This window comes from Ammospiza nelsoni, chromosome Z, assembly GCF_027579445.1.
Source record: "Ammospiza nelsoni isolate bAmmNel1 chromosome Z, bAmmNel1.pri, whole genome shotgun sequence".
NCBI lineage: Eukaryota > Metazoa > Chordata > Aves > Passeriformes > Passerellidae > Ammospiza > Ammospiza nelsoni.
In genome coordinates this window covers 86,324,260-86,337,564 of record NC_080669.1, presented here as the reverse complement: position 1 = coordinate 86,337,564, position 13,305 = coordinate 86,324,260, and the positions used below count along the sequence as shown (strand labels likewise).

Here is a 13,305-nt window from a genome sequence, read left to right as displayed (position 1 = left end):
GAATTAGTAATACAGGAGAGATTTGCTGTTTTTTGAGAATGAAGTCCATGCCTAGGGTTTCTCAGGTTCCCTTGGCTGTTGGTGAGGCATCACACACTTTTTCAGTGGGGGTTTCTAGGAAGCATACCCAGAGATCCCGTCTGAAATGTGGTTATGGGAATGCCACAAGCACTCCTTACTGTGCTGGGCTGTGAGGTGCAGCTAGACGTCCTGAGTTCTTTTCACCTGTACTTCACTCACTCGTAAGGGTTTATTTATCTCTTGACATGTCGAGTTGAGTTTGCTCTGTGAACATCAGATGTTAAAACATTTGCTACTTGCTTATAAGTAATGAAACTGTTGTTTATGAACTAGATTAATATTTTTAGATAGCTGAAAAAAAAGTGCATGTACTACTGAATCAAGGTTAGCATTTGAAATAATGACCTCTATGTGTAACTTCTTTATTTATTTTAATAGTTAAAGAAAAACTAACTGCAGACCCTGATAGTGAGATTGCCACAACCAGTCTGCGGGTCTCTCTGATGTGTCCTGTAAGTATGGCTGGAAATTTCCAGATAACATTCATATTTTCATCTGTAGTGTAGAATTGGGCTGCTTTTCAAAGGCCTTGCTTTAGAAACCTCACTTGTTTTGTATTTTATCAGCAAGCTAAGATAAAATAGTGGGGAGAAGCAGCAGTAACCCAGCTGTGGTTTAGGACTGGATGCCTCAGCTATGATGCACTGAGTCGAGCTGCTGCTTGTGTACAGTGAGTCCTGTAGAGGGATTAATCTCCTATATTGACATGCTGAGGCTAATCAGGCAGGCTGACAGAATAATTAAAGGGTGGAATGTTAATTAAAACCTCTTATCTCCTCATCTTTGTGGCTTTGCCTGTACTGCAGATACAGAATCAAGTAAAAAAACAGGCGATCACCTTATAACAAGGTAATGCTGCCTTGGAGACTCTCTTCCCAGGAAGAACTTGGTCATTGTGAGTGTAACAAGTCCCTGGAGCTCAGGAAAACGCCTGAAGTACTGGGTTAAAAGAAAATTATAGAAGAATCAACTTCACCTGATTGTTTAATAAAAATGAAGTCTTCCAAGTAATGTTGTTTCAGGTCCATTAAAAGTGTTTCTGACTCTTCTCAGTGTGTTGAGGCCTTGGAGCATGGCTTAATTTTTCCTTTAGGAGCACTGTGTGGGTGCTGTGATGGAGTGAACTTACTTACAGCACCCTTAGCCCCAGGCACTTGTGTAGTGAGCAGCAAGAGTTGTTTCACCAAGTGCCTCTGGATTCATTGTTAACCATTCAGGCCTGTTTCTCTGTCTTCTGTTCTGACACCCTTTAAATGCATCTCCTACAGCTGGGAAAAATGAGACTGACAATCCCATGCCGGGCAGTGACCTGCACACACCTGCAATGTTTCGATGCTGCTCTTTATCTTCAAATGAATGAGAAGAAGCCTACCTGGATCTGCCCTGTCTGTGACAAAAAGGCAGCTTACGAGAGCCTAATACTGGATGGGTAAGAGACTGGCTTTGCAGATTACACAATTACTTAAAATCTTTCATTATGTACTCAGTAGCTGCTTTTGTGACTTGAAGTTAGCCATTTAGTACTATTTTTGGTCAAAATACTTCAGACTGGAGGAGCCATTAGATTCCATTAGTTTCTCTTCCCATAATGACCTATGTAAGTTTATGTCCTGAGTGCACCATCAAACTCCTAAGTCTGTGTATTTCTTCTGGAGTAATACAAATGCAGCATAAAAGGACAGGTCTTCCTTTCACGCGTCTCTATCCCTGAAAGGTGTTAACTTCAAAATGTAACTTCTAACTCACAACAATTGCCTAACTTGGTTCAAGAGGTGATGTATTCTGCTTCAGAATGGAAATCTGTGCATTGCAGTAGTGTTGAAGTGAATTATGGATGGGTTGGGATAATCTTATTTTCTGCTATCTGAAAAAGGCAGTAATTACAGGGTTTCAGATTAAGAGGAACTACGGGGAAAGGAGACACAATGGGTAGAAGGTGATCATAATTATCTCTTTTTCATGTCTCCTTTTCACTTAGAATAAAAATGTAAATTAGAATCAAAAGTGAAACTTTATTTTTTCAGCCTCTTTATGGAAATCCTTAATGAATGTTCTGATGTGGATGAGATAAAATTCCAGGAAGATGGCTCCTGGTGCCCCATGAGGCCAAAGAAGGAAGCTGTGAAAGTGTCAAGTCAACAGTGCAGCAAAATAGAAAGTATGTACATCTGGGTACTTGTTACAAACCAGGACAAAATCTTGGAGAATTAGATGTAGCTTGGATAATGCGTGTGGATGTTGGTGTTTGCTTTGTAGAGGGCTTACTACTACTAATCCTCTTGGAATTTAAGCTAGAAAAGAAAGGATTGTATCCCTAAGAGTGCATTTTTTGTTTTTGTCTTTGCTCTTTATAATAGCAGTTAAGAAAACAAAAGGTTGCTTTTGTTTCACATCCTTAAAATGATAAGTGAAAACAAAAGTTTGTTCTTTAATAGTCTCAATGTGACACAGAAGAGTCACAAAGCAGGTACTGGGGCAAAATATTATTTGTAATGGCCAGGTGATCGATTATACAGGATCTGGGTTCCTGGTTCTCTTGCAAATAGAAACCGCTGACATCACCATCATTTGGAGAACAATGGTGTTTTATTTTCTTCTTCAGGTTCCAGTGTTGTTAGCAAACCATGTTCCGTGACAGTGGCCAGTGAGGTAAACAAGAAGAAGGTTGATGTTATCGACTTGACAGTAGAAAGCTCTTCTGATGAAGAAGAAGATCCTCCAGCCAAAAGGAACTGCATATTTATGTCTGAAATACATGGGAGCCCAACCAAAGGGTTTGTCAATTTTAAAGTTAGTTGTTATTCTGTAATGTCTCAGCTAAACTGATCTGTAGCAAAATGTACTTGGAATCCAGCTCTGCTCTTGCAGAGGAGATTGTCTAGGCCTCTCCTGTAGAAGGCTGTATTGATGCAGTAACTTTGTAGAGGCAAAACACTATTAAATAGATTTTCACTTCACAAAAGAACTTTTTTTTTGCGCTGACTGTTGCTGTGTTTGCAGGGATACTTCTCCATAGAAAAGGAATCTGACTAAGGTAGTGGGCAGTGTTCTCCTGAGAAAGTAGCTTATGCCAAGTGGAGAAACTTCATGCATTCTTGCTGAGTTAGTGTCATCTTAAAGGCTTTTCTCTTGCTGTCTTCAGTATCCTCTATCTAATCTGCTCTGGTGCCCAGGGAACGAGACTGTGTTGTGTGTTTCATCCATCCTGTCAGTCTTGCAAGGGAGCCACTTTTCTGTTTTGAATCAAGATGAGCTTTTCCTCCATCTCTCTGTTAAATTTTGGAATGTCTTGGATGCTGTTGTTGGCTGTGGTCATCAGTCCTGTACCTTGATTAGCGCAACCAGTGACTTCCCAAGTCTTTTGGCAACTCCTCCATCTTTGTAGTCAGGCCTGACTTTGGCACTGGCTTGACCACCTTCTCTGCTGCTGTGCCCTTCTGTCTGTCCAGACCTCCTGTCTGTCCTGATCTGTGCACCTCAGCTTGGGTGCTGCTTGTGGCTCCCATGTTTCTGCTCTTGGCCCATGGGGCACCCCAGACCTGCAGGGAGTGAGGGCCACTGGTCAGGCTCACCAGCTCTCACTGCTCCAAGCTCAGCTTTCAGTACTGGCTCATCAGTTAGTGTTGCTGCCTGCATGAGGTGTGTGTCTGTGTCTCTCTGTGTAGTGGCTTATGACCTGTTCTAAAATAATAATAATAATAATAAACCCAATCCCCTTCTGTTTTGAAGGTTCCCCTTCTGTTTCAGAAGTAATGAGCAGGTGTGGTGAGTCTCTAGTCCACAGGAATGTCTGTGTGGTCCTTGATGAGCAAGTAGTTGGTCATCTTCAACCACTTTCAGCAGTGATGCTGCAATGCTGTTGCTTTTTTGTGAGGATTGTGGAGGAGTCCTTCTGCAAGAGACTCTTCCTCACTTTTACAAGAAAGTGTAGCTACAAATACATCTCTTAATGAAGTTTCAGAAGGCACCAAGACTTCCTTCCGTGCTCCTATGGTTGAGATGGCTACGTGCAACTGTAATTGTAGGAGGACTGACTTCTTTTCTCTCTATGACCCATGTATTTTCCTTGCTTTTTGGGTATGAATATTTTTATTCTTCAAATCCAGATCAATGTCAGGCTTTTGGGATATAGCTTACCTCCTTTAAACAGTGTTGTCTGAATGCTAGTTTTGGGAAAACTGGGGTGTCTTCTTAGAGGAAGCAACAATACATGCTGAAGTGTGAGAGGTGCCTGAGAAGGGAGGGTCTGAAATCCAAGGTTCTGACATCAGAAGTAGGTTAACAGGTAGGAGTGTGGGAAGGAAGATGAGTGGATAGCACTAAAGGCTGGAGGGAGCGATGCAGAGCATGTGGGAGCAGAATTCTGTGTATTTCCACCTGACTTGGAGTTCATGAACTGTTCTGTGCACGTGGCTGGTGCCTGGGCACCTGTGGCAGTGTTTGTAACAATGCTGCGAAGAGATCAGGCAGCGTGAGGGGAAGCAGAAGGGTTGTAACATGCTCCTTGAGCGCTGAACTGGAGGCTGTGAGTAAAGGCAGACTTGTATTTAACTCCCACCTGTGCAATCTGTGTCATCCTGTGGGGCAGGATAATGGTCAGTTGTGCCCTTGGTGAAACAGGTAGGCACTGAGCAGCAGTTCTGTGGAGAAATCAGATGGAACACTCTCCTCCTGGCTCTGGTCACCTTTACATCCCTCTGTGGGTGCTCACAGACACCCCTTTGTCTTTGACTGTTGCCAATGACTCCAGCACTGTACTTTGTTTTAATGCCAACTTGCTCTTATGTCACAGCTGCTGTTGAGAGCCAAGATACAGTCATGTTATTATGAAGACTGTTATGAAAAAGGAAATTAGAGTGGAGTACTGTGTAGTGAGTAGCCACGCTGTAGTTGTGTTGTCGCACGGTGACTTGTGAATAAGAGTGCACAGCAGTGCATGGTTTCCCTTGTGCAACTAACAGCCAGGTTGTTTGTAATTTCCCCTGCTGTTTGAAACAGGGTTCTCATGTATCAGCCATCTACTGCCAGAGTGCCCAGCGTGACGACGGTTGATGCTGCTGCTATTCCTCCTTCATTAACAGACTACCCAGTACCATTCCATCACCCACCAATATCCAGTATTTCATCAGACTTGCCAGGTAGGTGCTGAGTGTTTTTCATGTATGTTCTGACGACAGTATTAATTTATGGGGTGGGTAGAAATTGGAAGAATATATTAACTCTTGGTTTTTGTTTTTAATGGAACAAGTCTATATGCGGTATGGCACTGATGGGATGTCCGGACAAGCCTAGTACAGGCTGTCTGCCCATTTTCAGATTGCAATTTGCAGCAGTGATGTGACAAGCACTGCTTTTGGGGTACAAACTGGCACTTGGGCATGGCAGCCAGAAACTGCTCTTGCTGTGCTCAGCCAGACTTTGTGTAAACATCTGCTGGTTATGTGTTGTAGATGCGAGGGAAAGTAGTTGCTTGTTTTAGTTACTAGAGCTGTGAGGGTGCTAACTCATCCCAGCCCTCAGCGTAGTTACTCTGCTAGCTGATTGTAGTGGTGCTCTGTCTAGACTGTATGAAAAAGGTTAAGGTGAGCTACAATCTGTGAGCTGACCTCTATTGACTTTCTTTACCTAGACATACCCTAAATGCCTATGATGTATTCTTCAACACTGCTGCTAAATATCAGACAAAAGGTGGGGATACTGATTGTTTTCTATCCTGGCTCCTTGAAAAGCAGAATGTGTAAAGGGACTCTGGGGGTTCTCTTGGCCAGCTGTAACAAACCCAGAGCACAGGAAGTGATGACTTGTGGTGACGGATGTCACTTTGGCCTCCTGTTCTTCCCTTTCCCTGCTCCATTGCCTGTCTCCATTCCTCCCCTGCACATCTCTGGGTTTTTTCCTCTTCTTTCAGCACCAGTTTGGCAATGAGATGGATATCATTCCCCTTGTTTCTCTGTCCATCTTGGCTCCCTTACTGCTCCCTCCCTCCACTTCTCCCTTGTTAAGAAATCAGTTGTCTTCTGAAATTGGATAGGAGAATAAGCTGAGAGAACAGAAGTCTAGAACTGTTGTTCAGCACTTACCAACTGAAGTTCTAGAACTTGCACAGTCAAAAGAAGCTGTCAGTTCTGTAAATGCAACTGACTTTTTAAATCTCCTTCAAAATTTTTCTCTCATGGAGAAGAGGAGGAGAGATGTCACGGGCCAGAAGATTTGGAGGTGAGGGGAGTGGGAGGGAGTATATCATTTCTTTCTGTTGACATAGCAAACACAAGGCCAATATTTATTAAAAAAAAAAAACAAAAAACCAAAAAATGTGGTAATTTCTCATTGGTTTTATAATTCTAAACATCTTGCCCTAAATGCTTACACGCAAATGGTGTTTAAGATGGACACTAGTTGTCACTGGTCTTGGAGGATATACATTGAACTACTTGTAGTTTCCTCTTCTTCATTCCTTTTATTTGTCTAGACACAAAACGGGGATGATATTAGAAATGTTTCCTTATTGGCTGCCCGTGGGTGGAGGAAGAGACCTGCTGCTTGTTTTTGGACTTGTGCATGTTGTGACTTTACTTCATTCCAGCATCTTTAATGTGATGACACTCTTCATATCCCAGTTTGGCCAAGTCAGGTACAATATGCAGTGAAACTTGCATTAATGAACCAACAGCTCCAAATGGCAACCTCCATCTAAGCAACCACATTGATCCACCCTGCAGTATTCAGTGAATAATACATCATTATGTCATCCTCATTATTAAAAAGAGCCACTTGTACTAGATAATTCGTTTTGCTGCTGCCTGAAGTAGTCGTTGAGAGTGGTGTCACAGTGGTATATTCCATTTAGAAACTCTGTATGAATTGCAAAGTCTGTTCTACAACCACAAAAAAAATCCTTAAATTTGTTGTGTGTGAATAAAGGAGAGACTTGTCTACTTATCATCCTTCTCTTCTTCCTAGGTCTGGATTTTCTTTCGCTAATCCCAGTTGATTCACAGGTATGTTTCTGATCTGTTGTGGGGTCAATTTCCAAGCCTGATTTTGCAATGTTGTGCTCCAGTAATTGTCAGGGTGCCGTCATCCAAACTGTGTTTGCCATTCACTTGCTTAGACCTAACCGAAGTCTAGGAAAACCTAGCAAGAGCTAGTAGTGAATGTGCATTAAACAGGATTCAGCTTTTCCATGATGAATCCTGGCCTGGAAGCTCATTCCTTACTGATAGTGTGCCTTTTTAAAGTAAATATGTGCTCAGCACTAACTTGAATATACCCAGAGGGTATTTGAGGCCCTGGCATAGGTTGCACAGAGCAGCTATGGCTGCCCCATCCCTGGAATTGTCCAGGTTGGAGGGAGCTTGGAGCAACCTGGGGTACTGGAAGGTGTCCCTACCCATGGCAGGGGATGGAATGAGATGAGTTTTTGGGTTCTTCCAACCCAAACCATTCTGGAGTAGAAAAAGGGGGAGGTGAGGGAGGAGGCCGGTGGCTGCCGTCCCCGCTTTGTCACTGCTCCGCAGAGCCGCGGTTCTCGCTGTGGTCCCGTCGCGTGGGGAAGATGTATCTTCAGAGCATACATTTCCCTCGTGCAGTTAGTCTCTTCACTCTTCATTGTTTGTTTCAAGCAGTACTGTCCTCCTATGTTTTTGGATAGTCTCACCTCAACCTTAACAAGCAGCACGCCTGGCAGCATCATCACCTCCACCAGCCACCACGAGAGCAGCACGCACGTTAGCTCCTCGGGCCGGGCCGAGGCCGGCGTCATCACCAGCGGCGGCGGCGGCGGCAGCGCGCCCGACATCATCTCCCTGGACTGACCCTCGGGGCACCACGGACCCCGCAGGCATTGCACACAGCTGCTGCTGCTGCTCCTCTTCCCCCCACCCGGAATTCCAGCGCCTCGGAGCTCACGCTGATATTTATTGAAAGGATTTCCTCCCTGGGAGAGTGGGGTGAATTTCGCTGATGCTCGGAAGAGAAGCGATAGGATGGTTTTTGGTTGGACTTTTTGTTTTTCTTTCTCCTGCTCGTTGAATAGATGGTATAGAAAAGGCCCTTTTGAGAATACATGTTCAAGCTCTTAGTTTGTTCTGGGGATACTGACTTTCTGTTGTGTGGATTCCACAAGTGCTTTTTAATTTTGTTGTAAAATACAGCAATAATGTAAAAACAAATGAGTTTTTTTTAATAAAGAAAAGCACTTACTTGCTCTAGAACAGCAGTTAGGAAAAAGGTGCAGAAGTGTAGGAATTAGTGAATTTGTAATATTTTCACTGGGGCCTGTAATAAACTTCATTAAGAGAATGAAGCTTTGAATAGCCATGACATGTGATTTATGTCTTGTTACCCACCTCCCCCTTACCTGGGGACACATAGAAAGCCTCTATAAATGGAGTTGTTGGGGTTTTTTTTCCTAGTTTCATGTTCCAAATGCAACAAGAGCCTAAGCTGTGACCTCTTCCTCTTTTATGTTCTTTCAGCTAGGAAGGGGACAGACTATCTATGCAAACCCTGCATCACACAGTCTCTGTGCTGCCATGTTATAATTGGGACACCTTGCCACCACCAAAAACTCCCGGTATCCCATGGAATGTACAGCTCCTTTCTGTGGCAGCCATAAGGAGATGAAATAGGAAAGACTTCCTCCAGTGCAGGAGTGTTTTCTAGGATCTCCTGATTATGGTTTCTGTCTCCTCAGCAGCTGCTGTATTCCATGTGGACTGTAAAGGGAGCCTTGGCTTTTTAGGAAATAGAAGCCATAGGTGCACAGTGTCCCCACCTAATTTTGAATTGTGTGTTTAGGGCTTAATGATGCTTTGCCCCACATTTCCTGGCCTCCTGATTGTTGCTTTTCTACTTGAAAGGGAACAATTTCCCCATTGTACTCCTCTGATGACCGTGCTGCTTTGTTAGTGTGTACGCGGTGTCTGCCCACACACACCTGGGGATAACCTCAGCAGTACTGTATGTGGAAGAGGTTACAGACTAGGAAAACCAAGTCATTTCCATGGAGCTGGAATAATGGTATTGTCTATGTATGCTGAAATAACAGCTTTCTCAAGTGTTGCGTTTCTGTTCAGTAACTGTATTTGAAATTATTCCTTCCCTAATGACCAGATCTTACTTTTTTGCTAATTTTTTGTTCCTTTTTTCTTACCTCTTTAGTTGGATGTCTGGTGCTTTTTGCCTTCCAGTACTGTTACAGTATTTGAACCAAGTACATGGATGAGGTATATTGAAACAGAATGTTTTGTAATTTTTGTCTGCCCTGTACCCCTACCTTTAATGCTGCATTATTGTTCCTTATTGCCTTTTTTGTATGATTTTTCACGCAGTCTTGAGTTCACATGTAGGTCTTAATAGTGCCCCAATCTTTCTTTTCTTTTTTCTTATCAGTTTAATATTTTGTACCTGTTAAGGATCAGTTTTTAGCATGATTTATTTCCAGTAAAACCATGCTTGTTACAAAGTTTTTCTTGATGGCCTGCAGCAGATCAGTGCTTTCTGCATCACCATTGCACGTCGACTTGACCTGTAAGTAGAGTGTGGAAAGAGGTTCCAAGAGTAATTCTGAATAAAAGTTTGAAACTGGTCTCTGCTGAAAATGCTGTTTGTGCTCTTAGTGTCAAACTCGAGCGTGGCTGAACTGTCTGAGGGGATGAGAACATCTTGCACGTACATCAGGAAAGTGAAGTAAGGACAAGTATCCTTGGGATGTGCTCTAAACCACTCAGGGTATAATAAAGTACAGCTGCAATTTTGTAAATTACTGTGCCCCATGTAGCAGGCAGTAATTGGGCTGAGGCAAGGTTGTGTTCTTCAAACCTTGCAGAGCCATGACAGCAACAGTGCAAGCTGAAGACATTTCGGCCTGGATTGTCCTTTTGTGCGTGCTTTTCCTGCAGTGCCAGTTAAGTACAAGGCTTGTGTAACCCCTGAATCCTTTAGCTCTGCTGCAGATGAGGGTGTACCAAGGTGTCAGCACAGTGCAGTGTCCCCTTCCATCCTCCTGCTTCCACAAGGGAACAAGGAATTGGTTGGGATGGGTGGGGAGGGGGTCAGGGCTGCAGCTGAGGTGGGGCTCAGCCAAACTGGCCAGTGGAGCTAGATGTGGCTTTGATTTCTTTCCCTTTCAGCAAATCCAAAAACACATCAGAATGTCTATCCAAGAACTTCCAACAAGAAAAAGCTTGGAAAAAAGGTTAGATATAGGGTCTTGCCTGTTTCTTTCTGCTGTGTGAGTTGATGGTTGCTGCCGTGGGTGGACTGTATCAAATACACATTTGAGCCAGGGCAGAAGGGCAGTAAAGCTGGTGAGGTTAACACACAAATTTCCCCCTCTGTACAGATAGCAGCATGCTGTGAAAGCCTTGCTCCACACACTGGTCTCCTTCCCCTCACCCATTCATTGCCATGATTTTCTCTGCAGTGTCTGGAAGGGAGCTAGCTGCTAAAATTCTAGTGACAGGAAGGCTCTACGTTCTTAAAGGCTCAGCCTGAACTGGCTCCTGTGAGCAACAGTGACAGGAGGCGCTTGCTAGGTTAAAAATAATTGTAGTCTAGGCAAACTACAGAACACCATTAGTCCTGGGTGGCTTTTGTTTAAAGTAGGCTTTTGACACAGGCAGGAGTGTCAAACAGGCAACAACACAGATAACATACAGGCAACAACAACCACATAAGTTAAATTTGGGTGTCATTTTTGTTTTTTTTTTAATTAGGTGATCATGTCATCACCGCACTTTGTTAGCACTGTGTGTATTCAATGTGTCAATCTAAAAAATTTCCATTTCCTTCCTGGTTTCAAGAGGAAACTGTCAGGACAAAACTAGGCAGTTTTGGGCAAAACTGGGCATCACACACAATGAAACAGATGTGATTACAACTTACCTAGGAAGTTATCCAGAGTTGGAACAAAGTCGTTGAAGCCTTTGCCTTTACCTGTTTCAGTCACAACTTGCCAGGGATCTTCATGCAGAACCTGCCAATGATCAAAGATGCACTGGAAAAACCTGGCTGCCAGTGTTGGATCTCAAGCTGGCAGTAAAATCCAGTGGGAAGGAAAAAAAAAAAAAAATTTAAAAGGGATGGGCCAGCTACAGGAAAAAATAGGACTGGCTTATTGTGAGTTTTTGCATAGACAAAACCCTAGAACACCCTGATGGTAGCTAGGAAACAGCTCCTTTCCAATTAATTCTTTGAAGCAGGTAAAAGTGAGGCCAACTCCCACTTGCAGAAGGCTCTCACGTGACCAAGTTAATTGGCAATAAAAAGTCAGAAATTCAGTTCAGACAGACAAAATGGGATATGGAGAAAAAGGTGTTTCTCTTGTCACAGGAGCTGACCTGGTCAGCTTGAGCTCCTTAGGCTCTTACAAGCACCCAGAAGTGTTAATTCAGTGTTCAGAAGCAGCCAAGGTGAGAAATGGAGTGCTTGCACCTGTCAGCAAGGGAACAGGACACAATATGTTCAGTGACAGCCTGTCCTTCATCACGAACATGTGCAGTGTGGCTCTATTATTATCACAGCAATTACTGCAGAGAAGGTTCCAGAAGGGGAACAGGAACAAAGCCCTTGACACGCTCAGCCAGGCTCGGGCCCTCCAGTGTGGGAAAGGCAGCAGGTACAGAGGGCTAAAAATCAAACCTGGGAAAAAACCTCCTAAATACTCAAAACCAGCCACGCAAGTATGTAGATTATTATTTCAAGAAGTTAGATTGCCAGTTTAGACTTTATAAGTTTGCCATCTCTCATTTCACCACTGATTACTTAAGCAGACACCACACTGATGCTTTGAAAGGAGCCACCTCCGAAATAAAACATGGCATTTCTTGCAGTTTTTCCGTGTGAGGAGTTCCAAATGTGCCCCCCTGAAACCTCCCCATGCCGCAGGACACTCCAGGACTGCATTTTTAAAAGGGAGGAGTGAAATGGGACTCACAAACAAAGCACAGTACCAGAGGAAGGGCTCTGTTCCACTGAAAATTATTTCAGTGGCAGCATAAGAAATATCACATTATTTTAAAGGTAGCCTAAGGATTGGCAAGGGGGTGTCCTGTTATGGAAGCTCTTTTGGCTGGCACGGTGCTCTCCTTTTAAAGCTTCAAATTTCTACTAAATTTTCTGTTCTCTTCTGCTGCTGGTGGTGACCAACTCTTCCCCCCAGGCTTGCTGCATAGGAAAATCTTTGCTTAAAATGATGGAAGCCCAACCTGAAAAGAAAAAGTCTGAGTGTGCAGGAGCTGCCACATCTTTCTGGCACCCACTGCTGGCACCAAAGCCTGGAGGAGCTGGCTGCCAGGAAAAAAGGAGTAAATTATCTGAACTGGAGATGCTCTGAACTGAGGATGTACGGGACAACAGGCTGACAAGCAGTCTGATAAATACTGTACCAAAATAACCATCAACTTGGCTTAGAAATATCTCTACAGCTGCAAAACTCCACTGCTCTGCCAGGATAGGTCTCACGACTCATAGAGGTGGAAAATATTCCCCATTTTGCTCTTTTGTCCTTGCACTCACATCCTTCAGCCCTGATGGCCAAGACAATTTTTAAGCAGCTGGGCTGGTATATTGCCCGCCCACCACCCAGCACTGGGGTCTGGAATTAATTTTTAAAGCAGGTTTTAAATCTTCTGATTGCTTTTAAGATAGTTAAGACAAATTGGTATGTGAAAAGCTGGGCTCAGTGATAAACAAACACTTTTAGGATGGAATGTGTTTTCCAGGCTTTTTGTGGAAAAAATTAATTTACTAAGAAAATCCAGTTATTCAAAGGCCAGAAGTTAATGTTTAAGCAGTTGAAAAAAAGTTTATTTTTAAAACCCTGTTCTTTCTGCTCTTTCTGGTTTTTTGGCTACCTATTGCTTGTTATCCTAAAGGTTTAGTGACATAAAGAAAGGAGAGAAGTTATCTCCAAATAGTAATTTCCCCAGAGGAAAGGTAATTTATAAAGAGCAATTTACCTATGCACCTACATTTTGCTATTTCCATTTAACCTTTTCATAACTTTAGAATAAAAAGCCTCCAGAATCACAGAATAAGGATGGTTAGGGTGGGAAAGGACCTTCAAGTCCATCCAGTGCCACCCCCATCCATGGGCAGGGACATCTCCCACCATCCCAGGCTGCTCCCAGCCCCATCCAGCCTGGCCTGGGGCACTGCCAGGGATCCAGGGGCAGCCACAGCTGCTCTGGGCACCCTGGGCCAGGGCCTGCCCACCCTCCC

General features: G+C 43.6%; 1 protein-coding gene across 4 annotated transcripts in view; it reads left to right on the top strand.

Moving 5' to 3' along the window:
- Positions 1 to 9,683, top strand: part of PIAS2 (protein inhibitor of activated STAT 2) — a 30,951-nt gene extending 21,268 nt beyond the window's left edge. For 2 of the 4 annotated variants that reach the window (XM_059492129.1, XM_059492130.1), the window contains exons 8-14: positions 460 to 533; positions 1,350 to 1,510; positions 2,106 to 2,239; positions 2,684 to 2,855; positions 5,080 to 5,219; positions 7,042 to 7,079; positions 7,707 to 9,683. In XM_059492129.1, coding sequence (XP_059348112.1) covers positions 460 to 533; positions 1,350 to 1,510; positions 2,106 to 2,239; positions 2,684 to 2,855; positions 5,080 to 5,219; positions 7,042 to 7,079; positions 7,707 to 7,895 — 908 coding nt within the window. In that variant the 3' untranslated portion in view covers positions 7,896 to 9,683. Of the gene's footprint in view, positions 1 to 459; positions 534 to 1,349; positions 1,511 to 2,105; positions 2,240 to 2,683; positions 5,220 to 5,710; positions 5,770 to 7,041; positions 7,080 to 7,706 lie in introns of all 4 variants that reach the window. The other 2 variants (XR_009420408.1, XR_009420409.1) reach the window with 2 other exon arrangements.
- The last annotated feature ends 3,622 nt before the right edge of the window (positions 9,684 to 13,305 follow it).